Consider the following 27,605-nt stretch of genomic DNA (forward strand, 5'->3'; position numbering starts at 1 on the left):
CTTCGCTCTGCCGGGCACTAAAACGGATAGAGATAGAGAAAAAGGAGAGATCATGAAGAGAGTTCGCGTTCGGCTTCAGCCCAAGTGCCGCCATATGCGTGGCACCAACCTTGGCCAGAGTTGGGGTGCCGTTCTAGGGTATATCTCTAGAGCATTGCCTATTATGCGTCATCTCTTCGCACTGGGTGACCCACGCATATGCCAAGGGGAGCCGGAAGTGTCTTTAGAGTTTTGGGTCAATTTCCTTTGAAATACTATTCATGGCAGCACCCCAACCGTAGGTTTCTAATACGCTATACTGAACTATGTCACCTGTCACGTGCGCTTCCCTCAGTTTTTCATAATTTTTTCTCTGACTTACCTATTGGTCATAGAGTTAAGAGAAAGTCAAAGAAAGAATCACCAACGGCAGCTATCGATTTTTACCGGAAGTTTAGACTGTGAGTTGCTCTATATTTCCTATCTCTAAGGCCACGACGCATCCAAACGCGTGATGACGCAACCGTACTTCACCGCGCCAAGCGATCGTGTCCTCGACCGGGGAGACGGCGACAGGGACGCGACCACCGTTTACGTTAACATGGCGCGACGAAGCGCTAGGACATTCCACAGTGGGCTCTTTTGCAATACGTAATAAGTGCGCGACACCTTCTCTTCTGCCCTAGTTCTCTGTAACCGAGGCGTCTCGATAACTCAAACGCTTTTGCTGTGGATTTCCTTACGTCACCGATAAGCGACCGTCCATCCCATTACCCTCATTCAAGGGTTGCTCATTTCGCCGAAAGGATCGGAAGGTTTAAGGTACGTCTGATGTGCTAGGAAATCCCTTGGCAAAAGGAATCGGGCAAATTAAAATCGTCAGTTGCCATACTCCTCCTTATTGGCTCTGGAGCCTTCTTTCCTTGGAGGTTCACCAGAAGCAGAGCCTGAGCTCCTTTAATTGAACTCGAGGTGCTAGAACCAAGTTTTATTCAGCTTCTTTTCTGAACCATAGAGATTGATAAACGCGGAAAATAGTGTGACCAAAGTATCTTGTATTCTCCAACTGAATAACAGGAACAGTTGTATCTGCTTCCTAGCAAGTAAAGGCACCCCATAGTCACCTTTGCCTGGACTTAACTGTCTGGGGTCTCTTACCTTTTACCTTTACTTTCTGGCAGTATACTGAAGGTTGTGAATAATACGTTTTTAACTTTGGTGATTGCGGCAACAGCAAATGGCACAGTGTCTACCCATTTAGATGACATGCTCTTTCTCCTACTTGGAAACTAGAAATCTCAATATTTTATGGGTTGATGAAATGATTTTTAAAGGAACTTAGTATGTAAGGAAAATTTGAACTTCTGAAAAATTGAGTATTTTTGGAGATTGTTTAAGAATATAGATTATAGAACATTTAAATACAATTTTGTGCATCCACAGAGGGCTGTAAGAAAATATATTTCACTGTTTGCTTGGTTTTTTTAATTAAAAAAATCAGGTGTATTATGCTCCCAAGCCCATAAAAGTGGCTGCCCCTTTGGTTCATCTCTTGTCATACTAATACCATTGTCCTTGTTAATCAGCACTGGGGAGCCTGTGGCCCTTCAGATGTTGCTGGATTGGAACTCCCATCTTACCCAGCCAGAATGACCAATGGCCAGGGAAGATAGGAACTGTCATCCAGCAACTTCTGGAGGACCACAGGTTCCCCATCCTTGTTGTAAATGTACCTGTTTCCTGTCTCACATGACATAGGAAATTGGGGTCTAAAGGTAATGTGGCTTTTTGAGTACCACCGTTAAGATCTTCAGATTGGGGTGGGGGTTAATATTGGTTAGTATGTCAGTTTCTTTCTCTTTAAATCTCCAGAACACAATCATGGCTGGTGTGGGCTTTGAAGAATTCTCTGTGCCCCCTGGATCAGAGCTGGCACTGCCTCCTCTTTTTGGTGGCAATATCCTTGAGAGTGAACTGGAGACAGAGGTGGAGTTTGCCGATGGTGGAATACCAGAAGAGGAGGAGGAAGAGGGGGCATTGAGGCAGCAGGAAATGACACGGCGCAAATGCCAGGCTCTTGCTCGGCGCTGCAAGGAGTTAGAGCAGGTAAGGGATTGGCTAGAGAGGGGGCATCATTTTAATATACCAGCTGGGGGGAAAAAACACAAACAGCTGCCACAGTGGGTTGAGCCCTGCTTTGACTTCAAGTATAAGTTCATGAAGCTGCTTTCATTGACAGGAGCTCTTGTTCTTTCCCTGCCAGGGACTGAACCTGGGACTTTCTGCTTGCCAAACATGTGCTCTGCCAAAGTATTTGGAAATCAGTGACACCTTGGGTACAAAGATCATCTGAAGATCACAGGGTGGTTCACAACATAAAAATATAAAATGAGAACACAAGACGCATAATAATAGAAAAACAAACCAATAACCCCCTCCTACCAACACATTTAAAAGGTCATAGAATGTTGATCAGCCAAGTGCCTGATTATAGAGAAACATTATCACCTGGTACCTAAAGATATGTAATGAAAGTGCCAGGTGAGCCTCCCTGGGGAGAGCACTCCACAAATGGGGAGTCACCACAGAAAAGGCCCATTCTCATGGAAGAGGCACATGAAGAAGGGCTTCAGATGGTGAGGAGATGAAGATATTAAATATATTCCCGAGAATCCTCTGAGCAAGGTAAAACAAGAGACAGACCCTAGCCCAATGTCCCCCAGCATCTTTGGGGGCTGAGTGGAGTTTTAAACTTGGGTCTGTACTCTACCAACTATGCCATACTAGCTGTAGGTGGGCAATAAAGAAGAGATTATTGGCCATGGGATGGTAAACTGGACCAAATGAAGATCCAGAGACCAAAGAGGAGGGACCACTGGGTGGGTGAGTAGAATACAAGGCTGGGTGTGGGAGACGCAAAATTCTGATGTATTCTGGTGACATTACCCACAAATACAGGTGAATGAGAGGATGTTAAACCGACTGCATCAGGTCCAGAGAATAACACTGCGGCTTAAACAGGAGAGAAGGTAAGTCTGGTAGTATGTCATGGGAGTGTGAGGGGTGGGGAGATTTAAATACCTTTCCCTGAACAAGGAGGGTCTATTAAATTTTCATGCTCAGCAGACGAATTCTCCATGAATTCATCTGATCCCTCATTTAGAGCCATCCAAACTGACAGCTGTTACCGCATCTCATAACAGTGAATCTCCTACATCAACACCACCTTGCAAAAGAACACATTTATTAAAGGGATAAGTGGGGATGTCTTGTCTGCTGGTTATCTTTCTAATGGACTCTTACTTCCCTTCAGGTTCCTCATGAGGGTCCTTGATTCGTATGGTGATGATTACAGGCAAGGCCACCTTGATATTGTCCTGGAGGTAAGAAACGCACAGCTGGTCTAAGGAAATAAGGACATGTCTAAGTTACCTTCTTATGGGTGGAAGGAATGTTAGGATGGAGGAGTTCTAGCTGAATCATGTTCTATCTAGGATGAAGGTAGCCACAGCACTGATGCTCCAGCTCCGGGCAACACAGAGAATGAGCCCCCCGAGAAAGAGACCCCTTTGCCTGCCCCAGAGGCTGAAAGCCTCTCACCTACTGAGGGCCCCATCAGTAAGAAGCGGCGGCGCCACATGCGAGAGGAAAAGGAAGCGAGGTTACGCCGAGCAGCCCAAACGTTGCTTCCTATGGAAGAGTTTCCTGTGCAGGTACGGGAGAACATAGAGGCTCTGCAAATATATAGATGACCATACAAACTTAACCTACACACTACCTTTGGGGGGTTAGGTGGGGAATGTGGCCAGATGTAATGGTAAACAGGCATATTACTAGGTTATGTATACTCCAGCCGTCGGCTACACAGAATCTGCTACCATAATACAAATTCAGGATTTTGTCTTCTATTTTTAAACACGCTTCTAGTCCTGCTGGTTTATCACACACACACAGTTTGAAAGCATCCCCTTTCTTCCCACATCACGCACAGCGCTTCTGTTTGGCTTGAAACTGTGTTTTGAATGACTGTTTTGGTTTTTGTGGCTGCAGATAAAGTCTGAAGAGGATTTCCAATGTGAGCAAGAGGATGTCCTCACTCCTGCCTGGCAGCAGTCTAGTCCTCAGGATAAGTTGCTCCATTATTCAAAGTTCTCTAGCCCAGGGGCCTGTTCTGATTTCGACTGAGGCTGGCCACTCACCGGTCCTCACAAAGGAGACTCTATATGTATATCTGAACTTCGGTTGCCTCCCTCCTGGGTTAAAGAGGCCAGTGGGCTGTCCGCTGATGAGTCACCTGGGGATGCGTTTTGGACTGAAAGGAGCACAAGCTCATTTTAAGAGCCAGCAGGAGACGGACTGTGGAACTCTCAGCCACTTGGAGTGCACTCGATCTGAACTGACACTGGGTGGCTATGGGGCAAGTGCTGGAAGACAAAATGGTCTGCACTAACTTAACAAAACTTGAAAGTCAATGTATTAAGTGTTCAAGCCCATCTGCATTAGGGAGATGAATGGATTCTACCAATGTCCAAAAGCTTCAGTATGGGGTAGGAATGGGTATGTATGTCGAATTTGTATGTCTTACGTCTTGGGCCGCACAATTTCTGAGTTTCTGAAAGAGTTAAGTGATCTCTGACTGAGGCCACTTGGGCACCATAGGTTTATAAGCACTTTTATGCCACTTTAAACAGTCTTGGCTTCCCCCAGAGAATCCTGGGGACTGTAGTTTGGTAAGGCTGTTGGGAGTTGTTGGGTGCTCTCTATTCCCCTCCCAGAGCTACAATTCCCCAAATTCCTGGAGAAGAGGGATTTCTAAACCACCCTGGGAATAGTAGCTTTGTCAGGGGAATTGGGGTCTTTGGAGGAAGTCACATCTGCCCCCAAAAGTGGCATACTACTTTAAATGTATAATGCAGATTGAAAGTGGTGTGCAGGAGCTGGCTTCCATGCACTGTTTAAGAAAGGAAATAGAAGTAGCTGCCGTTTTGTGTGACAAATGTTCTCAGTGAAGAGGAGTCTTCTTACAGCTGTGAGAGAACTCTGCTGCTTTGCTTTCCAAGCCAATATTTTTATGAGTATCTTAAACACGAGGCACAACATCCTAAAGCCAATTCTGTACTAAAACCAGTAGACTCCTACAACATGTGCAAATTATGCAAGATTAGCAAATTTGTCAAGTGTTTGCTTATTTTCTCTGCCAGAGCGAGCGAGCGAGCAAGGCACTAAATCCCTCTCCCTCATTCTTTTCTGAAGCCATAAGGACTATACACTTCCTCCAGATCTACTGCAGAGCAGTGGTGCCTGAATTAGATTCTGCCCACCCGTTAAGTTTATTTTCATGTTTCTTTGAGGGCTGCAGAATACTGCACACTTCCTTTCCCTCCCCAACAGATCCATTTCAAGGGAGCTGCCAAACATAACAATTGGTCTCGGGGCACATTGTGATTACTTCCCTTAAAGACTCCTGGGCCAGGGGTTTTTGTAAAGGTGCCAGGAATTGCTCTCAGGTGAACTGCAATACCCAGTGTCCCTTGAAAGAGGAAGCTGTGACACCTAAGCTTGGTTAAGTGTCCCAACCTCTTTAGCAATGCTTTGTTGTTGTTTTTTGGAAGGGGTGATCACAAAGAGAAAGGTTGCGAAGCCTGCTTTTAAGTTAGCAAGTTTATTGTATCCTGAAAATGTTACACATGTACACAAAAGAGCAGAGAGCAGTGCAGGCCTGGGTTGCCACTTCAGTGTTGGTTCTCTAGGCAAATTCATCACAAGGGCCCGCCTCAGAAGTTCTTTAGCCATTCAAGACTTGGTCCTTCCTTGTCACAAGGGTGGGAGGGAATATCTGGCATATTGCCATCATCCCGAACTGGAACTGGAGAGAGGAAAAGAACAGAAATCAAGTGTGTGTATCTCCCAACTTCGATACAACCAAATACTTCTGTTCAGGACGGACACAACAAGCATTTGACTAAGAGACCCTGCACAGAACAAAATGGTGCCTCAACACAAAGTAGCCCACTGGCTTGTCAGAGAGCCACCTTGCCACTGCATCTCTACCCTCATTTTTTGAAAGTGTGTGCAGCCATCATTTACATTTTTCTTCCTGACTAAAGCTGTGAGAGCTGGACCATAAAGAAGGCTGATCGCCGAAGAATTGATGCTTTTGAATTATGGTGCTGGAGGAGACTCTTGAGAGTCCCATGGACTGCTAGAAGATCAAACCTATCCATTCTTAAGGAAATCAGCCCTGAGTGCTCCCTGGAAGGACAGATCGTGAAGCTGAGGCTCCAATACTTTGGCCACCTCATGAGAAGAGAAGAATCCTTGGAAAAGACCTTGATGCTGGGAAAGATGGAGGGCACAAGGAGAAGGGGACGACAGAGGACAAGATGGTTGGACAGTGTTCTCGAAGCTACGAACATGAGTTTGACCAAACTGCGGGAGGCAGTGCAAGACAGGAGTGCCTGGCGTGCTATGGTCCATGGGGTCACGAAGAGTCGGACACGACTAAACGACTAAACAACAACAACAAAAGCTGTGCTACAGGAATAAATGCTAAGGGAGAACCATTTCCTCCTAGTATAGAAACACAGTGATTGGGAAACTATGCCCATTCTGGTTTTGCCAGCCAATCAGCTTGCTTTATAGGTGCAGACCCTCTGCCCACAAATCAGTGTAGGGTTGTAGTATTCAGCAGTACACTGCCTCTTAGTTACCATGGATTCATTTTCAAGAATGTGTTGACCAACTTTCAGTTCTCCTGCAAGGAGGCCAATTGTAGTGAAAATTTGCCTGTTTTGTTAAAAGGTGAACAATTTGACAATTGAGCTATTTTGGGAGCTCTCCAGTACGTGCCTTACAGACGTGGCAGTCAGTCATATTATTTGGATGTGTATGCTTTAATTTTTTTATTTGTCAAGTATCCCAACGACGTCATCACGTATGACTTCTATCATTAGATCTTCAGCTGCCTCGCTCCAAAGAAGTGGCTCAGCCATAGTTTAACATCAGCTGCACTAAACATGGAGTCAAGTATTTCATGTTGCTCCTCTGCTAAGGAACTGCCTTTAAAGGGATAGGTTTTGTGGAGGCGGTTATACCTGGATATGTATATGGTACAGCCTGGTTAATCATGGTGCTGTATTTTGTTAAGGGACTGACCCACGGTGCCACCAAAGCTGAAATAGGAAAGGAAAAACACAGATGCGAGTCAGAAAGAAACTGAAAACATAAATTGCACACCAAGCCTCTAACAACAAAAGAAATAAACTCAAGAGTACTGCTCTATCTAGGTGAGTATAGGAGTGGGCAAGACTTTAGCCTCGAGGATCTGCTTTGTTTTCTAAAACTCAAGAGATCCACCAACCAGAGTCCAGTGCAAAAGGCTTCAAAGTCAAGACTTCTGAGTCCAGGAATTGGTTTCTAGTTCCAGAACCGAGCCCTTCCATAGAAGAGTTGCCTCTGGTTACCCCCTTTCTTGGCTTTCTTCATTTCAACAATATAACTTGGGCAGGAGGTTATCTCAAAGTTGTCATTTTTAAGCAACTGGGAGCAAGAAATAGTTGCCAATCTACTTCAAATTACACAAAATATCCAACAAATCCTAATCGTATCTTCTGGCTACCCTTTGTCTACATCAGGGGAGGGGAACACCCATAATAGAGCACACCGGTACTGATTTTAAACATGGAGATAAACACCGGCAATTCCCTAATTGTGACCTACTGTCAATGGTTTATTATAAAAACAATAAACCATTGACAGACAAGCTATGCCAAATACTAGATGATAATTTTCCCAATTTGTTTCAACTACTAAGACGACTAAACAACAACAATACCAAGTGTAGGGATGCTGGTGGCGCTGTGGTCTAAACCACTGAGCCTAGGGCTTGCCGATCGGAAGGTCCCCGCGACGGGGTGAGCTCCCGTTGCTCAGTACCAGCTCCTGCCCACCTAGCAGTTTGAAAGAACATCAAAGTGGAAGTAGATAAATGGGTACCACTCCGGTGGGAAGATAAACGGCATTTCCATGTGCTGCTCTGGTTCACCGGAAGCAGCTTAGTCATGCTGGTCACATGACCCTGAAGCTGTCTGCGGACAAACGCCAGCTCCCCAGAGCACGCAACCCCAGAGTCATCCGTGACTGGACCTTACGGTCAGGGGTACCTTTACCTTTTTATACCAAGTGTGCTTTCCTCAACCACAACTCAAATCAAGCATTACAACTTGGCCACTAACACCGTCATGGGCAAACACCAACTCCAAAATAATGCTATCTAGCATTTATAAGGCACTCCTATCAGAATGGACTGCTAATACACTAGGCTTGAAAAGAGTATGGGAAATTGACTTAGGACATGAGGAGAACAAATGCTCTCTGGGGCAAAGCTCCATTTAAAACTATGCCCACAAAAGTTCAGGCAGCTACTTTTAAAATAATACATTTTACGTTAAATTAAAAAGAATCAACCCAACATCTCTCCAGACTGCTGGAGAGACTCTGGGGAAAGGGGAGGAAGTTAGCATCTGTGATGAGAATGCTACTATGTGAAGGAATTTTAGTTGCTGTTTTTGAGAAAAATATTAAAAAATCACAAAGCAACAAATTTTACCCCTTAGCTCTTAATGACATCATCCACAAAGGCCCTCATTTGCTACACCAAGAACTTATGTGGTCTCAAGACCCTTAGTGCAGCATCCTTTCTAAAGCTAAGCAGGACTGGCCCTGGTCAGTGTCTGGATGAAACATGCTCTAGGACCCCATACACAGCACCCACGAGGAAACTGCAAAAATGTATTTAATTAGAAAGTGGATTCCTGGGCTGCAGGGAAAAGTAATGCAAACTCACCCATAAAACCAATGCCGAAAGAGAGAACGACAACTGGATCCTTTCCCCATGCATCTTTCAGAAACGGGATAATTTCTGTGGGATAAGGAAGTATGCACACTTATTAGAACTGTTTTGAATACTTGCTTCTCTGACAATGTTTGGAGGCCTAACAAGTTAGAACAGGAGAACGCTATCAGAGTATTTGGGAGGATAGGAATTTTTCGCATCTAATATTTGCCTGCTCCTGCAGCTTATCAACATGGCAAGACCAGCATCTCCTTTTTAAAAACAGTGTCTTCTTGCTAGTGGGGCAAAGTAGGGAGTTGACTTGTGCCGGCAGATCTACAAAGGACAGACTTTGGGCCGTCTTTTACTCATGATTTAAGAGGGTTGGGAACCAGGAGTTGCACAAGGCACTAATTAGGCATTAACTCAACTGGGGAGACCATGAGCAGATCTGTCATTCAGCGCCTCACTTTTCCCATCTGAAAAATTGAAACAACAGTGGCATACACTTAAGACTGTAATTTAAAAGATTTGTTCCAGGTACCCCAACTTTTCTAAGGTGGTGACCGGGGTTGGGGCCTTTTCTATGCATCTTTGGAACAACCAGATACTCGCTTGGTGCCTACACGCCAGATGAACACTTTTATTTCCCCGGAGCTATTCTTGCTCCTGCTTCCAATATTTGCTCTTGGTTTTTCTGATCATTTATAATACTGCACACCACTTGACACATTATTAATGGGAAAGCCAAGGCAGATATTTTTTTTTAAGTAAGGAAAAAATAATGGATGCACAGAAGAACCTTACAAAAATCTATTCAGAAGTAAGTCCCACCTAGTTCAATGAGACTTAACCCTGCAAGTGCGAAAGGGGTTGCCGCCACGCTTGGCTCACAACATAGCTGAGAGAACAGGTTTTGTAAAGTGTCTTGTGTTCAGGACTGAGTGGGCACAGAAGAAAAGCATGTTGTTTTTCCTTCATTAGGGGTTTAAAAGCCGAGGGAAGGTGGCTGCCTATCAGAAATGCTTCTGTAGCGGATTTTCAGCACTGTACTGTATCTGCAATGGATTAAGCTAGATGTCTCTTGTGATCCCTCCAAACACTATGGTTGTGGTAGCCTGAAAATACACAAAGGACCCCCCTACACACACATACACACAACCTAGCAACCCTCCCCCGTGCAAAACAGTTCGCACGTGCCCTAAAAACTCCGCCACGGTCCTTCTCCACCGACCAACTAAAGAAGGTCATCCTCTTAACAATTTGAATGTCCTTCTTTATCTTTCCAACCTACCCCAAAACGGATCCCCACTTAACACTCACTGCCATAACCCTGGCTCCCTCTAGCAAAGGGGGGGGAACCCCTCCACGAACCCTGCGCCACTCAAAAGACACGGACCCACCAGCCGAGTAAGTCGGGAGAGAGAGAGAGAATGAGGCACTGTTAGGGCACTTACTTCTCAGCGCAGCCATCTTGAAAGGAAAGCGGAGGAGGCGCAACGCATTGTGGGAACGGTAGTTTTATAGAGTCGGTCTCCCTCTCCCTCCCTCCCCCTCCCCCCATTACCTTACATTTCCAATGTGATTTTGCACCCTTTAAAATAATACTTATTATTAGAGTATCATCATCATCATCGCCACTTTGTTGCTTTCAAACTGTTATAACCTGTTTCTCTTCGACAAGGCTGGACGTTTGTAGTACAGGAATAATGCATGCCGGCTTTTTGTCACTTCTTTAATGGATTTCTTACATCTCCGGATTTTTTTATGCAGGTGTTTGCTTTGGGTTGTAATGTGAATGGAGAGCACGGGGGGTGGGGAGGAACCCTAGTAAGCTGCCCAGTGCATGCGTGCAATTTTACAATAGTTCAAAGTCCCTCGGCTCCCCCTCCCCGCGCTTTCTTTGCTGCAGTGCGTTCACACGTGCACATGAATAACGCCAGACAGCCAGTCATGTCATCCTGAAGGTGCTTTGCTGGGGAACAGGTGCTTTGCTGGGGGGGGGGGAGGGAAAGGCATAGAGGATTTCTTTTCACTTGGTGCACGTTTGCCCTTTAGTGGCTGGCTGTGAATCCAGGTGGCTAGAAATGCATACACACATCCCCAAAATCCTGGGAATTGTGGTATATTAGGGATGCTGGGAAATGTAGCTTTGTGAGGGGTAAATTACAGGCCCCCAGATTCTTTTGCAGGGCGTGGGAGTTGTGCTTTAAATGTATGGTGTGTAAGCTGCAGAGAAACCCTGCTGAAGTTAATGACCTTAAGTTAATCATGTTCATTGGTTTCAATGGGCCTGCTCTTGTGTTGGCTTAGATACAACCCAATGGGCATTTGATTGATGGCAGGTGGGGGGGGGAGGCAAGTAGCAGAGTCAGACGCTATACTTATTTTGAATGTCCTGAAAAATGTGAAGTTGCCTGACATTATTATTGCTAATGTATAGGGAATTATTTGATGACTTAAAAGAAAAATGTTGCAACAGGAAACTGTGCCCCAGAGCACGTGCAGAGTGTATTTCCCTGACCACTGCATAATCCCCTTTACAGCCTTGGGGATGGGTTGAGCTGTGGGTGTGGCATCCTTTTAAAAAATTAGCCTCTGAACTTCTCTGCAATTAACCATTCAGGGCCAATTTCCTTCCAAATAGCAATATTTCCACCTCCTTGTTCAATGCCAAAGACACTGGCAGCCCTACTAACACGCTGGCAGCTGCTTCCTTTTGAGTCACCTCAGGGACTTTCTGGGTCTAAGATAAGGAAGCTTTCGACCTTGTTTGACCGCAGAACTCCAGTTTTTGACATACTATCACATTCAGTTCCCCCTTTGAAATGACCAGTCTGTTGGATAAAAATATTATATTCTACAGGGGTATATTCTAATCTAGAGCCAAACAAAACAGGGGTGGAGGATCTTTTTCAGCCAGTCGGTCACATTCCCTTCAGAACAAACATCTGTTCTGAGGGTCACATGCTGGTGGTGCATAGGGCCCAAGACCGGGGGTGGTGGTTAGCAACCATCTTAAAAGAGACTAGTTTCTGTATGCACACATGCCTCCCTTTCTGTTACTCATCCATTATGAGATTTACCAGTCAGGCAAAACCACTTGGGAAGGAAGGCAGATACTGGGAGAGTCTACATTTTGCATCTTGAGAGCTCTGCTGCTGTTTGCCAGATGTGTTGCACAGCTGGCTCAAGTAACCAAGAGGCCCTTCCTTATTATCACTTCATTTATTCCGAGGTTGAAGGCCTGGCCATTAGGCAAACTCCAAGTTTGACATGTGACATGCTTCATAACACATTTCTAACACATTTGATATTGTTACATGTTGCCTCAGTCTCCACCGACTGCTGCACGGGGTTTGTGTATCCTTCAGAAAATTGGGCACGAGGGAGGCTATAGTGATTATTATTATTATTATTATTAATGACTTATTTAAATATATACACACACACAACCTGAAACTTTCGCTGGAGGGGCTCACAGCTACAAAACGACAACAAAACATTGGCAGAGGTTGGTAACGGATCCCAGATTCCAGGGTTCGTAGTTAATGAAGCTACCCCTGGTTTGAGTATCAGTTACTCAGTTGCAGGGGCACTACAAACTGTGGGTAGGGTTGCCAGACTCAATAGAGGACAGGACTTCTGTGCCTTTAATTGCCCTGCTCTCTTTTGAGTCTGGAAACCTTAAAGAGAAACCAACAGACCCTTTGCTTGGAACAGGTAGGTAGCCGTGTTGGTCTGGATCGAAGTAAAATAAAAAAAATTCCTTCAGTAGCACCTTAAAGACCAACTAAGTTTTTATTTTGGTATGAGCTTTCGTGTGCATGCACACTTCTTCAGATACCTGAAGAAGTATCTGAAGAAGTGTGCATGCACACGAAAGCTCATACCAAAATAAAAACTTAGTTGGTCTTTAAGGTGCTACTGAAGGAATTTTTTTTATTTTCCTTTGCTTGGAAATTAAACAAAAATGGAAAGCGTAATGCTGGTGGTCAACAAAGGAGGTTTAAAGACTGTCTCAAGGCAAATATTTAAAAATGTATAAACACTGACAACTGGGAAACACTGGCCTGCGAGCGCTCCAGTCGGAGAACAGCCTTTACCAAAGGTGTCATGGGCTTTGAAGAAACTCGATCTCAGGACGCAAGGGAGAAACGTGCTAAGAGGAAGGCACGCTTGGCAAATCCACACCGTGATCGACTCCCGCCTGGAAACCAATGTCCCCACTGTGGAAGGACGTGTAGATCCAGAATTGGCCTCCACAGTCACTTACAGACCCATTGTTAAAATCGTGTTTATGGAAGACAATCTTACTCGGCTACGAGTGATTGCCAAAGAAGAAGAAGAATAGGTAGGCATGGTTTTATTTTTAGATAGCAGTCCATGCTGCATTGTGTGAGCAAAAGTTGGCAACAGCGTGCACAAAGGCAGAACAAGATATTTCTTGAAAGCAGACTACTGCCAAGATGTTGCCTTCAGGGATGTGCAACCATGCTGTTGTTGAAACAACAGACAAAGGAACAAAAGGCTGAGTGTGTACGATGTGTGGCAAAATTATTGCAGACGCATATGGCATGTTTTCCTTATAAAGCTACCTTGAAGCAGAAGCAAGTTGGGGAGGAGGATACTGCAGCTAACAGAAAGGAGCCAATGTACTTTTACAAAATCTCTGGCTTCCAATCTTTTCCTGCCTCTAGGCCACACAAACCACACATTTAAAGCACTATGATATCACTTCAAACAATCATGGCTTCCCCCAAATAATTCTGGGTGCTAAAGTTTGTTAAGGGTGCGGACAGTTTTCCAGAGGCCCCTATTCCCCACAGACAACTACAATTTCCAGAGTTCCCTGTGAAGAGGAATTTACTGTTAAACCACTCTGAGAATTGTCCCCCTGCCTTTAGAGCAACTGAAAACGTCAAATGAGAAGCCATTTATTGCTGCCTTTGTCAGAAAGGGAACTGTCCTTTTCCTTTTCTCTCTCTCTCTCTCTCTACCCCAACCCAACATTATGACTGATGATGGATCATCGTTTCCTGGGCATCATATTTATATACTTAGATTCCCAGACACTCGGATTCTCATTTGAAGACTCTGCATGTTTTAAGGATGCCTGTTACTCTCCCCTTCTTGCTGCTTACGATCTGTGAGTATAGTTTAGCTCAATGGGGTGGGAAGTATCCATTCAGCTGGCAGAATCAGAGGGGCATTGAACTCTGGGACTGCAGCAGCATCAGCAAGAGGAAGAGAAATGGCTAGGCTACCTTAAGATGTTTTTTGCCACCTGAGGAAACCAGGGTGGATGGGTAGTTAGATGAGAGCGAGGATTTGAGTTGTATAGACACCGTGCATTTAAAGCGCATTCAAATCCCACATGCCCCAAATAATCCTGGGAACTGTAGACATGGGATCTTGAATCAGCATTCCTGGGTTTTGGCAATCGGCCCTTCTCTCTTTTAGCCCTGCCGAAGCCCTCCATCTTCTGGCTCCAGGCTCCGGATGCAGATGAGAAGCACCACCTCCGATGTACGGCTCAAGGGGCATATTTCGGCAGCTGGTTCTACCTGTATCAGGGAGGGAGCCCAGAGGCCGTGGCTGAAAAGAAAGCCTTGCCCACCCAATCTGAAGTGACCTTTGAGGTACACAACTTTGGACCCAGGGAGCAATTCCGCTGCAGCTATGAGATCTGGGAGGCAGGGAAGCCCATTCGCTCCCCGCTCAGCAGCCCTGCAAACATCACAGAGGGTAAGTGTTGGGCCGTAGAACTCAATGACCATACTAGGAAGGTCATGCACAGCATTAGGCCCAAAATGGTGCATGCAAGGAGGGTTGGTGTGAGAACCAATGGTACTGTGACTGGTCTAGGAATAGGACTTTATGGTTGTGAAGGACTGTCTTAGGGCAATGATGATGGCCTTTAGCAAAGATGAGGAACCTGTGACTCTCCCAACATCGTTGGATTCCATCAGTCAGGATCTTGAGCTTGATGGAGATGACCCTGTGAGGAAGGCTAATGAAGAGGTTGATTTTTTTAAAACACTTGTTATGATTATTTAGGCTTGCTATACATCAGGAAAATTCTTGACATGTCTTGGTTTTCGCATGGAAAAATGGCATCGGGGGAATCTTGCCGAATCTGCAATGTCAGGGAAAACCCGGGTGTTTGGCAACGCGAAGGAAAAAGCAGCAGAAACAGCTCCAAAAGCTTAAAACCACTATTTTGGGGGAGGTTTTACTTAAAAAGCTCAACAACAAGGGTTTGTTCCCAAAAAGCTGAACAATTTTGGGTCTTCCTTAAAAAAAGGTCAACTTTGTGAGTGTCAGGAATATAGCAACGCTAGGATTGCTTATACTATACACTATACTATACTTAAATGATCAAGCTGCTATGAAATGTGTGCACTTTTAACATTTAGCATTTGCAAATCATTTGTACACTTTACAGTATAGATCTATTGAGTACTATGTATTTTATAACATATGATCAAGTTTCTGGTCACTATGGAAACATAAACATTTAAGCCTCTATGAAAATTTTCACATACATTGCTAGTATTTGTACCATTTGGTATGGTCCTGCCATGCAGCAGCAGCTGGTTATATTATTGTTTGACATACAATTGCACTGGAATGTGCATTATCTTTGTAATTAATTGATATCTTTAATGATTGATAGTTCATTTTATGATGGCTATAAATGTTGCAATGTTCCTATAATCACACAGAGTTATTTGCTGGATTGTCATACTATATTTTGAAATGATTTAGTATTTGAGCTATTCTAAACATATACTGATTTGCATTTTTGTTGTTCGGCTGCAAGCTGCTTTGAGCACATTTATAATATAGATGTAAATAATAAACAGACAAGCACACAAAGGCAGTATGTTTGAACCCCTTCTCTTTCCAAAGGTTTGTCACTACTGTTTTTACTGTTGTAATTTTGCATACTATGTACCTTTAAAGCACATTCGAAGCACGTTCTTAACCTCCAAGAATTATGGGCACCTTAGTTTACTACTTACAGAGTTACAATTCCCAGCACCCTTAACAAACTACAGTGCCCAGACTTCTCTGAGGGTGTGTGTGCTTAAACATGCTTTAAAGGTATAGTGTGCACAGTGGTACCTTGGTTCTCAAACTTAATCAATTCCGGAAATCTGTTCCAAAACCAAAGCGTTCCAAAACCAAGGCACACTTTCCCATAGAAAGTAAAGCAAAACAGATTAATCCATTCCAGACTTTTAAAAACAACCCCTAAAACAGCAATTTAACGAATTTTACTATCTAATGAAACCATTGATCCATAAAATGAAAGCAATAATCAATGTACTGCACTATAAAATAAATGTGACAGTATTGTAGATGATAAAAATTAAAATTATTTTTTTTTCTTACTTGCACTGATGATAGTCATTGTTTGGATGGGGGGCTTTTATCCATTTCCGCAGTCACACAATCAATCAATCAATCAGTAGCTGAACACAGTCACAAAAACAAATTAACCGAAAAAGCCTCAAAAACAAAAACGCAAAACAAACAGCAAAATTTAATCCATTCTGGAAGTCTGTTTGACTTCCGAAATGTTCAAAAACCCAGGTGCAGCCTCTGATTGGTGCAGGCACCCCAGAAACAATAGCCGACAGCCGCATCGGAGGTTCGGCTTCCGAAAAACGTTAGATAACCGGAACACTTACTTCCAGGTTTTTGGCGTTTGGGAACCAAGGTTATGTATTTTGATATTAATTGGTTTTGGTTGTTTCATGAGGAATGTTTTAAAAATGATATTGATATTCGTTTTGGCCACCTTTTATTGCTATGCAAAAAGAAGCAACACATTATTCTTTTTATTAACAGCAGAGAATAAGGTCCGAGACTCAGTAAACAGGTTTTCTCTCCCACTCACAGACCATTACCCCAAACCATCCATCTCTGCGAGCCCTGGTACTGAGGTCCTTGCAGGGCAGGACTGGACCGTTTGTTGTCAGGCTCCATTACTAGGGGTCAACTTTGTCCTCTACCAAGCCAGGGACTTTCGGATAGAGGTCACTCCTCGAGGAGACTCTGACACCGCTGAATTCTCCTTGAAGAATGTCACCATGGCTGATGCAGGCCGATACACCTGTTATTACCACAGCATCATAGAGCCCATCATCTGGTCAAATGCCAGTGACCCGGTGCAGCTGAGAGTTATCGGTGAGGAAACTTTTTGCTATCTTGGGGGCAGAATTTCCAAGTTTCTTTTTCTGTGCCTTCAGCAGCCATATGGTAAGCAGAAATTCAATTGGCTGAGTCTTTCTTTCTTTTTCTGGCATGGGAAAAACCAGAACCCATTGAACTTCTGCTTGTTGTGGAGCTGCTAAAGCATCCCTGCCAGAAAAAAATAATAATGAGGGAACCTTGTTAGGTGGAGGAGTGGTTTTAGGGATGGGACTTGCTGGTTTGGGAGACAGCAGAGGTTGAGAGGAAGGGAACTGAACTGGTGCAAAGGGAAGCTGTTGTAAATATGGGCCATCATCCTTTCTGGATTAAGATTTAAGCAATATATTCATAATCAGAAAGCCAGTGTGATGTGTTGGATAGAGTGGCAGATTGGGACCAAGAAGGCCCGGATTGAAATCCCCCCCTTGGTCATGATGCTCATGGATAATAACCTTTGGCCACCCACTTTCTCTCGGCCTAATTTACCTCACAAGGGTGCTGTGGGAATAAAGGGGAGTACAGTGGTACCTCGACTTACGAATAACTCTACTTACAAATGTTTCTACTTACGAACGAAGCTCCGCCCGCCATCTTGGATGCGGTTTAGATAGGATTTTTTCAACTTACGAATTTTTAGATAGGGTTGCTTCGACTTACAAATTTTTTCTCCCAATGCATTCCTATGGGTTTCGACTTACAAATTTTTTCGACTTACGAATGTGTGTTCGGAACGCATTAAATTCATAAGTAGAGGTACCACTGTACAATGTGCATCAGCCTGAGCAGTGCTTTTTTTTTTCTTAAAAAATGTTTAGGGGTACTCTCATTTTCCTACTCATATTGAAATTCGTCGCGCTGGTGAAGTTGGACGCAGGGACTTTGTGCTCCGAAGTCCCTGGCTTCGTGGAGGGGGGGGGAAGTCCGCAGAGCGAGCGGACTCCCCGAAAAAACACCGGGTAGAGAGTCCCGGTGACATAGTGCCCAGCTGTTTGCTCCGGACGCGAATCCTCTGCTGCCCGAGAGCTCAGTAGAGCAATCGAGAGCCAGCGGAGTGGAGTCGCGGGAGCCATTTTTGGGTTTCATCTTACCTCCTTGAAGTGAAGCTCCGAGTCCTCAGCCTGCAAGCGGCGGATTCTTCCAAGGAAATAAAAGACTTCTTCAAAGTAAGTCAAATCTCCATTCGGATCTTAAAAATTTTGAATTTGAAGATAGGAAGAGATTCTAAAGTAACGGAAGCCGATCTCTTCCAAATGGACAATCGGGAGGCGCATTAAATATTCCCAAGCCGAAAAGGGAAAACTTCTTTCAAGATTGCGGACCCGAGAGAAAGAAAGACTTTTCCAAACCTCCCCAGCCCCCGGTGTCGTTGCCCCTTGAGGTTCAGCAGCAACAAGGGGGAGGACGCTTTGACAGCTGTCAAAAGCTGTCAAATTGTTAAAGGATTAAGAAAGACGATTTTATTCCTGTGAATTGGAAAAATTGATTCAAAAGGTTTTAAAAGGATTTAAGTGGACTGTAAATTTGAAATCTGATGAGGTTAAAGACAAAGGATAAGAACAGCCAAGATGGAGCCGACAACGTGGTAGAGAGGAATTTTCCAGTACCCTTCTGCCCTTATCTCTGGTCTGCCTGTGGTCAAGTGAACTATGAAAACAAAATTCTCTCGAGCTTTCCAGGAGGCTGTGCTGGGCTATCTACAAACATGGGAAGATATCTACAAGGAAAGGCAATGCTTCAATCCAACAGAAAAGGAGAATGAGGTGCAAGAGCAAGATTTAGAGGACAATTTTGATTATGAGATTGTGTGTGAGGAGCAACAATTTGAGGACAATTTGGAGACTGATTCAGACCATAAAAAATATGTGTTGGATGGTGAAAAACAAAGATCAGAACAAAGAGATGAGGCCGACAAGGAGAAGCAAAGTGAAGAGAAGATTGATGGAAGTGAAAATCCTGGAGAGACTGAAATGTTGAATGGTGTTAGTGAAGGGAGGGAAAGGCAGAAAGAGGGAGGAGCAGAGGTCTGGAAGTGGATGTGGGAAAGAATTGGTGTGGGGTAAAAATTTTAGTTTAAGGTACTTTTTTTGGTTTATGAACAACGGTGTCGGAATCTTGGCCTGTTAAAGGATATGCTGATCCAATTGGGAGGAGGGACATGGGGGGGGGGGAAGGAGAGATTTTTATAGTTTAAGGTTAAGAGCTTTCTGGAGGGAGTAAAAAGAATGGCTGAGGAAATATGCTTAGAGTTTGTTTTTGAATAATTTTGGTGACCAGGAGGTGTTTGGGTGGAAAACTGCCTGTCTCCCCCTTCTTACTCTTGGTACCCAGTGGCAGGGGGTGCCTTGAGGGGAGAGGGAAGGGTGGAGGGAAACCCAGACACAAAAATGGAACCTTTTGACTGCTGGACTCCTCGGGCTACCCCAGTGGCAGGGGGGGGGGCTCAGAGGGGGACAGCATGAAGAAGGAGGAGGATTGTGTTAATATTATAAGAATAAGATTCTGAATTGGATTAGAAAACCCGCCATAACTATGTAAAGAGGTTGGGAAATCCAGGAGGAGGAGAGTCGTGGAAGCCATTAATATTTTTCCTTTTTCCTTTTTTTTCTTTCCTTTTTTTCCCCTTTTTATATTTTTGCTTCCCCCCCCCTTTTTTTCCTTGTTTTTCTTTTTTCCAGTACAGTGAAGAAATAGCTGGGGGATAAGCCAATCCCCAGAGATCCTCCGCCTTTGTCCTCTCAGTGGCAGGGGGGGGATGAGGGGGGAGGAAGGAGGGGGGAGGTCAAACCCAGCTTAAAATGGACCCCTTTGTTCCCCAATACCCATGGGTCTCACTGGTGGCAGAGGTGGGCTTGTGGGAGGAGGGAAAATGAAGGGACAGAGTTTATGTTGTATACTTTGTATGTGTTTTCTTTTTCTAAAAATTAATAAAAATTATTTTTAAAAATAAAAATAAAAAATGTTTAGGGGTACTCTCATTTTCCTACTCATATTGAAATACTGCCCCTCAGTTGAGGCCAAACTTAGATTCACAAAATGTTTAGGGATATGCGTCCCCCCAGAAAAAAAGCACTGAGCTTGAGCTCCTTGGAGGAAGGACAAGATTGTGCTAGCTAGACACTTCTCTTCAGGCATTATAACTGAGAGTTAAGTAAATTAATACATGAGTGTGGGGTACCAGGGATGAGCACGATGGTTCCACCTCCACCCCCACCCCTATTACTGTCCCTGTTGCCCTCCAACTAATGGAGAGTGCACTTCTGAAGCAGAAAGCCTCCCCCTCCCATGGAGATTCCCCATGTGCTTTAGGACATTACAGAAAGTTCCTCCCTACCTTATATACTAATAATAATTTATTATTTATACCCCACCCATCTGGCTGGGTTTCCCTAGCCACTCTGGGTGGCTCCCAACAGAATACTAAAAACACGATAAAACATCAAACATTAGAAACCTCCCTAAACAGCCCTGCCTTCAGATGTCTTCTAAAAGTCAGATAGTTGTTTATTTCCTTGACATCTGGTGGGAGGGTGTTCCACAGGGTGGGCGCCACTACCGAGAAGGCCCTCTGCCTGGTTCCCTGTAACCTCACTTCTCACAGGGAGGGAACCGCCAGAAGGCCCTCGGCGCTGGACCTCAGTGTCCTGGCTGAACGAAGGGGGTGGAGACGCTCCTTCAGGCCATTTAGGGCTTTAGGATATTGAAATATACTCGGAGTCGAGAGTGAATTTCATGCTCTTTATTCAGCTCATATTCATCAAGGAGAAGAAGAGAAGACGAATGGCTCTTTTCCCAAAACCATCTGCTTATATACATTATTTACACAATGGGCCTTGCGTGATTGGCTACTTCAGGGCTACACCTGTGGGCCAATTATATTGTGGATTGACTTCTGCCTGCAGCCTGATTGGCTGCTCCTACAGGCCAATCAGGTAGCAGATTCACTTCTGCCAGCCGCCTGATTGGCTGCTCCAGCAGGCCAATCAGGTTGTGCATTCACTTCCACCTGGAGTTGGATTGGGTAGCTCCCGCTGATTCTGAATCCTATTGTTCTAGGATTCAGCTCAGTACATAACAGATATCTAGTGCCATCTTCTACAAGTTGGAGAGTGACAAGAACTGCAACCTGGGAGTTGAGCTAGCAACAGTCATCCTCAGTGTTCCCCCAGCTTGCATACTTAACTCCTAATTATAATGCCAGCAGCCATCTTTCTATCTGCAAATATCTTCCCAATTTCCCACAATCAAGGCACAGGAAGAGTTTCAGCATTAAAACTCATGGACTTGTTACTTTTTACATAGTTTGGACATAGAAAACTCCATAGAATTCCAGTAATCAAGAAAGTAGGTCTTGCAAAAGCATTTCTTGACTTGACAAAAGCTACAGTCACCTCATTTGTCCACCGACATTCAAGGACTCCCAAGCCCGAAAAGCAGATGACAGCTAAAAATAAATTATGGGTTGTATTCAGCTAACTTTTACTCAGGATAGGCAACTGAAAGCAATGGAACTTCGTCACGGGCATTAATTTTAATAGGCCTTTGTTGAGTAAAGGCAGTTGAATGTAGCCCTATAACCCAAAAGTGAAACATTAATATTAATTGAACTGTACTCAGATTTTACTAAAATGCCTGATTCATCCTGATCCTACAATGGAGGTTTTGTGCACTTGCACTTTTTGTATCGTTTAGTGTTGAATTCCCAATTTTGCACAAAGTGCCAAAGGTTGCGGGGGAGGGAAGGATAGGTTAGAGAAAGACTGGACTGGTCACATTTTAATCATGCCCACTCTTTTCTGTAAAGAATTGCAATTTATTTTGCTTACGCATTCCTTGCCCTTCCATTCGTCTGTTGCATCCTGGGGCATTCTGAGAGTCCTGCTTGATCCTCAGTCATCAACCTTGAATTATGGGAAATTCCCATAATCTTTGCGGTGGCTGTAAAGTACTAATCTTCTACTTACCGGTAGAATATGTATCTATGGCCACAAGGATTACAAATGTGTTTTTAAAAAAGAAAAAGAAAGCCAGTTCAACACTGAGCATCCCTTAAGTTATATCTTTTTGTTTTCACACATCTCCTTTCCAGATGCAACTGTGGTCCCCAATTACCTGGAGGTGTTGGTGGACTCTGCAGGAAGATATCGAGTGAATTGCTCAGTCCCTTCTGCTGCTGAGGGCTGGTTTTATCTTTACCAAGGTGGGCAGCTCTTTGCTGAAACCAGAGCTTGGCAAGATGGGGAGATTGCAAGCTTCAACCTCACAGAAGAAGCCATTAACATCACCATAGGAGAGCTGAGCTGCCAATATAAGGAATATCAGCTCAATGACACTGAAGCGTGGACACAAGGTGAGTCCAGGGGGGATGGGAGAAGTGTACACTAGCAGAGAGCTAGCCTGTGCACCTTTATTTCCCTCAAAGAATTATGGGCACTGTAGTTTATCCCTCGCGGAGTTACAATTCCCAGCAAATTACAGTGCCCATAATTCTTTGAGGGAAATAAAAGTGGTTTGAATGTGCTATAAAGGTATAGTGCACATCCTTAGGTGACGATGATAATTGTACCATTAATGGTGCTTTACAGTATAAAAGAGGATAAGTCCCTGGTCCCAAGGAGCTTCCAATCTAAAAATGGATTTGAATATAGAAGCATAGAAGATATTGTGAAGTTGAGTGGATGCCCAGAAAATGAATGACTGGCTGGAGAATCAAACACAAGCATATTCCCACAGACAATAACTTTGATGGGTGTGGGGTGGGTGGAACGGACAACACATACTGTTCTGTTTCGGCAGAACAAGGACAAGCAGCAAAACAAGGTTTACCACTCCATTCTTTGGTGCTGCTATCCACAGCTGGCCATTGGTATGCAAGCTGATTGATAGGTCATGCAGCATGTCTCCTTTAGCGTCGCTATTTTCCCTACATGGAAAACTCTGTAGGAAAAAGCAACATACAGCTGTATGCAAATTTTCAATTGTGGCAATCACGCGGGCATGTGTGTGGTTGAAAGGCTTTCAGGGGACAAACAGTAGGAAGCCACCATTAGTTGCTGTTTTTCCATAAAGGAACACGGCACTGGAATAATTCCATGTGATGTTTCACATCTAGACGTCATCCCCCCCCCCACACTCGACAAGTGCTTTCCACGTATGTAAAGGATTGCTGTGTGATGGTTCTGGTGGTGTCATTGTCGCCACTGGAATGTTGCCCTTTTCAGATTATATTAGCACAGATGATTCAGGCTGTGGTGATAAGCACACTTAGCTGGGAGAAGCCCCTTTGAACAGGATGGCACTGCCAGTTAATGGCTGCCAAGGAAACCAAGCACAGGCAAGTGGATTCAAGGCAGCTCCCGTAGTGCTAGTGCCCCATTCATTTGCCGCCTGCTCAGGGGCAAGTCCATCTTCATGGGGACAGTTCTCAGGCTGCGTAGTGATTGATGAAAGAAGAAAACCTGCTGTATACCGAAAACTATTTTTACATTGATATGCGTTTTCTAATTTCTCCAGACTCACATTCCCAGGCCACGGATTTCACTGCAGCCAACTCACTGCGACTTGGGATCGGGGCCTGCATCTTTTTATTAGCCGTGTTCTTCATAGCTGAAGCATGGTGGAGCGAGAAGCATCAGGAGAGCTGGACCAAATGAAGGGATCCTGGATCAGCAGGATCCCACTAAGCTGATCGAGTCTGGTTTGAAACCGCAAGTTCCAGCGGCTGCTTTTGATGGGAAGGAACATAATGATTGATTGGGAGCTGCACATGGAGATAGGCAGACTGCAATCCTCAACCAATTTTCCTCACAGTCACCACATCATGGCTCCTCTAAAGCAGGAGCTTTGGCCTACAGGGGTAAGGAACATGCGGGCCACCAGATGTTGTTGGACTCCATCTCCCATTGGCCCCAACCAGTATGGCCATTGGTCAGGGATGATGGGAGTCATAGTCCTGCAAAATCTGGCAGGCCACCAGTTTTGACCAACATAATTCAGCCCTAGATCATGTCCAGTAATTATCAAGAAGAATTTGCTCCTGGGCATGCACAGAATGCCTTTGCCTCACCAGTGAGTAACCACAATCTCAGCCTTCACACAACTGATTTCCAGAGTGACATAGACACTAGTACCTCAGGCCAGTGAGAGGAGATGATTATTTTTTCAAGTGTTTTCATCATGAAGTGTATTGCTTTCAGGCATGGTCCTGTAGTTATATACAGCTTCTGTTCTTCTGCAATTTTTTGCTGTAACTCTAGATGCTTTATTCATTTTCAGTGTTGTTCAACTCATGTTTTATAATGTTATGTCATCCAGTGCTCCAGAATAGACAAAGGGCAGGATATAACAATAAATGATTGAATGAATATTAACAGAAGGGAGGGACAGATTGAAATGTATGTTCTTTGTTGTTCAGAACTGGTCCTTTGTCTCCTTTTGGAATGTTAGATAAACCACATACTACTGTGTTGGCAGAATATGAATTATGTGATAATTTTTTATTGTGTTGTTAATAAGAACCATTTAGAAAAAAGGGAGCAACTCCAAAAGAGGAGAGTTCTCTGCCTGAAGGTAGGAGGTGGGGCGGGGGTCAAGAGAAGGGGCAGCTGCAGCATATTAAAAATGACTTCCATCTCAGGTAAAATCTGTTAGCCAGGTTTGCCTTTACTGTTTGAGGGGGGTGGTATAAATTGCTAGTTAGGGCACACTGGTGGATAGGAGTACTGTAATGATTGGTTGAAATCACGACTGTGCAAGTGAGAGGAAGGAAAAATGCCTGTTCTGTCCTTTTAGATGCAAAATAATGGTGTGTCGTGCCAACTTAGACAATTGCCTGTTGGGCATTTGGGGGAGGAGGATGGAAGATAAGAACTAAGAAATACATGCCTTAACAGCCAGCCTTGCTGTGAAGTAGCCTGCTTTGGCACCATTGCGTGGGGAAGGGCACGACTGGTATCAAGGGTTTGTAATGGTAGGGCCGCTGCTGAGGGACCACGCTCCTGCAGGGAACCCACTGACAAAGCATCATGGAGTGGCTGTATTGTGCAGGTAGACTTAACTGAGTAGAGGGCATGGAGGGTCACCTGGAGGTGAAGGCAGGAATTAATATCTGAATTGTACAGTTGTTGTTTTTTTAAGTAAGTGTTGGGCCTGGAGGCAAGGGCACTATTTGGACTCTGCTTCAGGTGGGATATTGAGCTGAAAGCTGTTTTAAGCATTAGCTGTACCTCTGCCAGTTTGTGAGGTGGCACTTAAATTTGAAAGCCTCAGTTCCATTAAGCACACTTCAAAAACACTGTCTCCTCCTTCATAAGCTCAAGTCCCCAGAACTCCCAAACATTTCTTCCATCTGATAATTCCCCATCTATCCAGAGGTCTTATATGACCTATAGCGCCCTCTTCAAGATTTCTCCTCCACAAAGGGGCAGAGACAGAAGAAACTTGCTTTAAATCTGCCTAGTTCGATTTCTTCTGAACTGGATTCTGATTGCAACTCTTTTTTTAGACAAGCCTATCCAATTTTATAGAACGTTGATATGTGTTTAGTTTGTTTTCTGAATGTTTTAAATATTTGTTTTAACTGAGTTTACTGATAATTTTCTTTCTCTTTTTTCACGTGTGTGTTTCTACCATCAAGCAGTGTAGTTTCTTTTTCCAAACGGTATATAAATTTTGTAACATATATAAATAATTATGAAGACCTTCTGGTATGTCCTATAAAATAAATATGTGTTAACCTAGTAATGAAAAGAATGGTGTGACAGCACCAGTCGTACCTCTTTGGAAAGTGTTCTAAAGTTGGGATGTATGCATTACAAACTTGTGCTAGGGAAAGCATGCAGGGAAGGTCTTCAACCAAAAATGTTAATTTTAAAATGAATGACAAGTGACTGGAACATCTATTGATAGTAACATTTGATAATAATTGTATGCGACAACAAAGGACTGGACGAGGTAACTTTTTGGTGGATTTATCTGGTTGACTGACCAAACCCAAAGAGTGCCCACTAATGGTTCCTAGTCATCCTTCCAAAAAAGAAAAGAAAAAAAGAAAGGGACAAGTGAGGTACCACAGGCTTCTGTCCTAGGCCCATTGTTGTTCAGCCTCTTTATAAACGACTTTGATGAGCATCCCCTCAATTCCTTCATCCAATTTCGAGGTGACACCAAACCGGGAGGGGTAGCCAATGTCACTCAGGATGGAATCGGGATTCAGTATGACCTTAAGAGATTGGAGAACTGGGCCAAAACTAACAAAATGAATTTCATTAGGGGCAAATGTAAGCTTCTACATTTAGGCAGGAAAAACCAGCTGCACCAATTTAAGATGGGGGACACTTGACTTGCCAGTAGTAGATGTGAAAAGGATCTAGGGCAGGCATCCCCAAACTTCGGCCCGCCAGATGTTTTGGACTACAATTCCCATCACCCCTGACCACTGGTCCTGTTAGCTAGGGATCATGGGAGTTGTAGGCCAAAAAATCTGGAGGGCACAGTTTGGGGATGCCTGATCTAGGGGTCTTAGTGTTTGTCCAGCTCTCCTCTTTTCCCCCTGTAACAACATAGGGCTCGGCTACTACCTTTCAAAGTTGCTTGTTGTGCAGGTAAAGTGCCCCTTCTATTGCAATGGGCCAAGGAGGTGGGGCTATGGCTTTAAATAAGTTGTGATTGGGTCTGAGTATGGCCCTTTTTCAAGCTACACCCTTTTGGGTTAATCGTCTCTTGCCACACCCATACAAATGCAGGTTTATTAAAGGGGCCTCAGTAGTGAAGCTCAACCCCCCCCCCCACAGACACACCTTAATTGTTTGTGGTTTTCTTCAGCTTGAAAATATTTTACTTTTCTTAGCTTTTAAAGAAATAGATTTGTCTGGCTTGGAGGAGAATGCGGGTGGGCTTTGTGCTCCCCACCCCTAGTACCCTGACTTACAAGGGTAGCTGAATTTTCTGGAAAAGAGTCGAGGGTTAGGCAAGCCTGGGGAGGGAGGTGAGAGGATGTTATGAGCTGAGGCCCAGATTAGGACCATGGAAAAACCGCTCCTGGAAGTTGTGGTAAGATCCACAGAAGAGGACCTTTGTCAGAATCGCCCAGCGCCGGCCTTTGAGGAAGAACAACCTGTTTGTAAAAGACTACGGATGGATTCGCCAGTTTATCCAGCGGAGTCAGAGGCCCCTCTACCACCAGAGAGGAGTATGTGGAGCTATTCTAATTGTGGGGGAACTGTTTTTTTCCCCTTTAAAATTGATTTAAAGATGGGGGATGCAGCAGGAGTGTGATATGATGGGCGTTGCAAAGATGGATTGTCTCCATGGAGGTAGTAACTCCTGTTTATTAACGTGTATTCAAGATGACTTAACGTTAGGCCCCATCTGCGCTAAACATTTTAAACACTTTAAACAGGTTTCCAGCAATGACTCTTTGAGATCTGTAGTTTAAGTGTGCTGAGAGTTGTTTAGAGACCTCCCCCCTCCTTTCCCTTCTGAGCTACAATTCCCAGAGCTCCTTAGGAAGGGGGATTGAATGCTTATTTATTATTTACTTTATACATTTATTATCCCACCTGTTAAACCACTTCGGCTTTGTTAAGCCACT

At 44.2% G+C, this 27,605-nt stretch overlaps 3 protein-coding genes across 4 annotated transcripts; 2 read left to right on the forward strand and 1 right to left on the reverse strand.

The window, feature by feature from the left end:
• Nucleotides 1–495: 495 nt before the first annotated feature.
• On the forward strand, nt 496–5,148 carry TFPT (TCF3 fusion partner). Its single transcript, XM_035134435.3, has 6 exons — nt 496–801; nt 1,852–2,085; nt 2,938–3,008; nt 3,293–3,362; nt 3,474–3,692; nt 4,030–5,148. Exons 2-6 carry the CDS (start codon nt 1,861–1,863, stop codon nt 4,162–4,164), a joined length of 720 nt encoding a protein of 239 aa, XP_034990326.2. The 5' UTR covers nt 496–801; nt 1,852–1,860; the 3' UTR covers nt 4,165–5,148.
• Nucleotides 5,149–5,622: 474 nt separating this feature from the next.
• Nucleotides 5,623–10,310, reverse strand: NDUFA3 (NADH:ubiquinone oxidoreductase subunit A3). 2 transcript variants are annotated; one of them, XM_035134436.3, is made up of 4 exons: nt 10,270–10,310; nt 8,825–8,899; nt 7,074–7,151; nt 5,623–5,845 (listed from the first exon to the last, which is right to left on the reverse strand). In XM_035134436.3, the coding sequence occupies exons 1-4, from the start codon at nt 10,283–10,285 to the stop codon at nt 5,754–5,756; spliced, it is 261 nt and encodes an 86-aa protein (XP_034990327.1). In that variant the 5' UTR covers nt 10,286–10,310; the 3' UTR covers nt 5,623–5,753. The 2 variants fall into 2 exon arrangements, with proteins under 2 accessions (XP_034990327.1, XP_088512507.1); XM_088656381.1 differs by having other exon boundaries at nt 10,216–10,294.
• A 3,599-nt stretch (nt 10,311–13,909) lies between these two features.
• Nucleotides 13,910–26,043, forward strand: LOC118095501 (T-cell-interacting, activating receptor on myeloid cells protein 1). Its single transcript, XM_088656382.1, has 5 exons — nt 13,910–13,961; nt 14,276–14,560; nt 16,724–17,011; nt 22,104–22,364; nt 23,528–26,043. Exons 1-5 carry the CDS (start codon nt 13,925–13,927, stop codon nt 23,665–23,667), a joined length of 1,011 nt encoding a protein of 336 aa, XP_088512508.1. The 5' UTR covers nt 13,910–13,924; the 3' UTR covers nt 23,668–26,043.
• The last annotated feature ends 1,562 nt before the right edge of the window (nt 26,044–27,605 follow it).

Source organism: Zootoca vivipara, chromosome 12, assembly GCF_965207765.1.
Source record: "Zootoca vivipara chromosome 12, rZooViv2.hap1.1, whole genome shotgun sequence".
Lineage (NCBI taxonomy): Eukaryota > Metazoa > Chordata > Lepidosauria > Squamata > Lacertidae > Zootoca > Zootoca vivipara.

What these genes read in the sequence shown, in the direction of transcription:
- TFPT (XM_035134435.3), top strand. Translation starts at nt 1,861, where the DNA reads ATGGCTGGTGTGGGCTTTGAAGAATTCTCTGTGCCCCCTGGATCAGAG. An exon ending in GCTGCAAGGAGTTAGAGCAG is followed by an intron (nt 2,086 to 2,937) that starts GTAAGGGATTGG and finishes CCACAAATACAG; the next exon opens with GTGAATGAGAGGATGTTAAA. An exon ending in CGGCTTAAACAGGAGAGAAG is followed by an intron (nt 3,009 to 3,292) that starts GTAAGTCTGGTA and finishes ACTTCCCTTCAG; the next exon opens with GTTCCTCATGAGGGTCCTTG.
- NDUFA3 (XM_088656381.1), bottom strand. Translation starts at nt 10,285, where the DNA reads ATGGCTGCGCTGAGAAGTAAGTGCCCTAACAGTGCCTCATTCTCTCTC. An exon ending in TCTCCCGACTTACTCGGCTG is followed by an intron (nt 8,900 to 10,215) that starts GTGGGTCCGTGT and finishes CTTATCCCACAG; the next exon opens with AAATTATCCCGTTTCTGAAA. An exon ending in TGTACCATATACATATCCAG is followed by an intron (nt 5,846 to 7,073) that starts GTATAACCGCCT and finishes TCCTCTCTCCAG; the next exon opens with TTCCAGTTCGGGATGATGGC.
- LOC118095501 (XM_088656382.1), top strand. Translation starts at nt 13,925, where the DNA reads ATGCCTGTTACTCTCCCCTTCTTGCTGCTTACGATCT. An exon ending in GGTGCAGCTGAGAGTTATCG is followed by an intron (nt 17,012 to 22,103) that starts GTGAGGAAACTT and finishes TCTCCTTTCCAG; the next exon opens with ATGCAACTGTGGTCCCCAAT. An exon ending in CACTGAAGCGTGGACACAAG is followed by an intron (nt 22,365 to 23,527) that starts GTGAGTCCAGGG and finishes TAATTTCTCCAG; the next exon opens with ACTCACATTCCCAGGCCACG.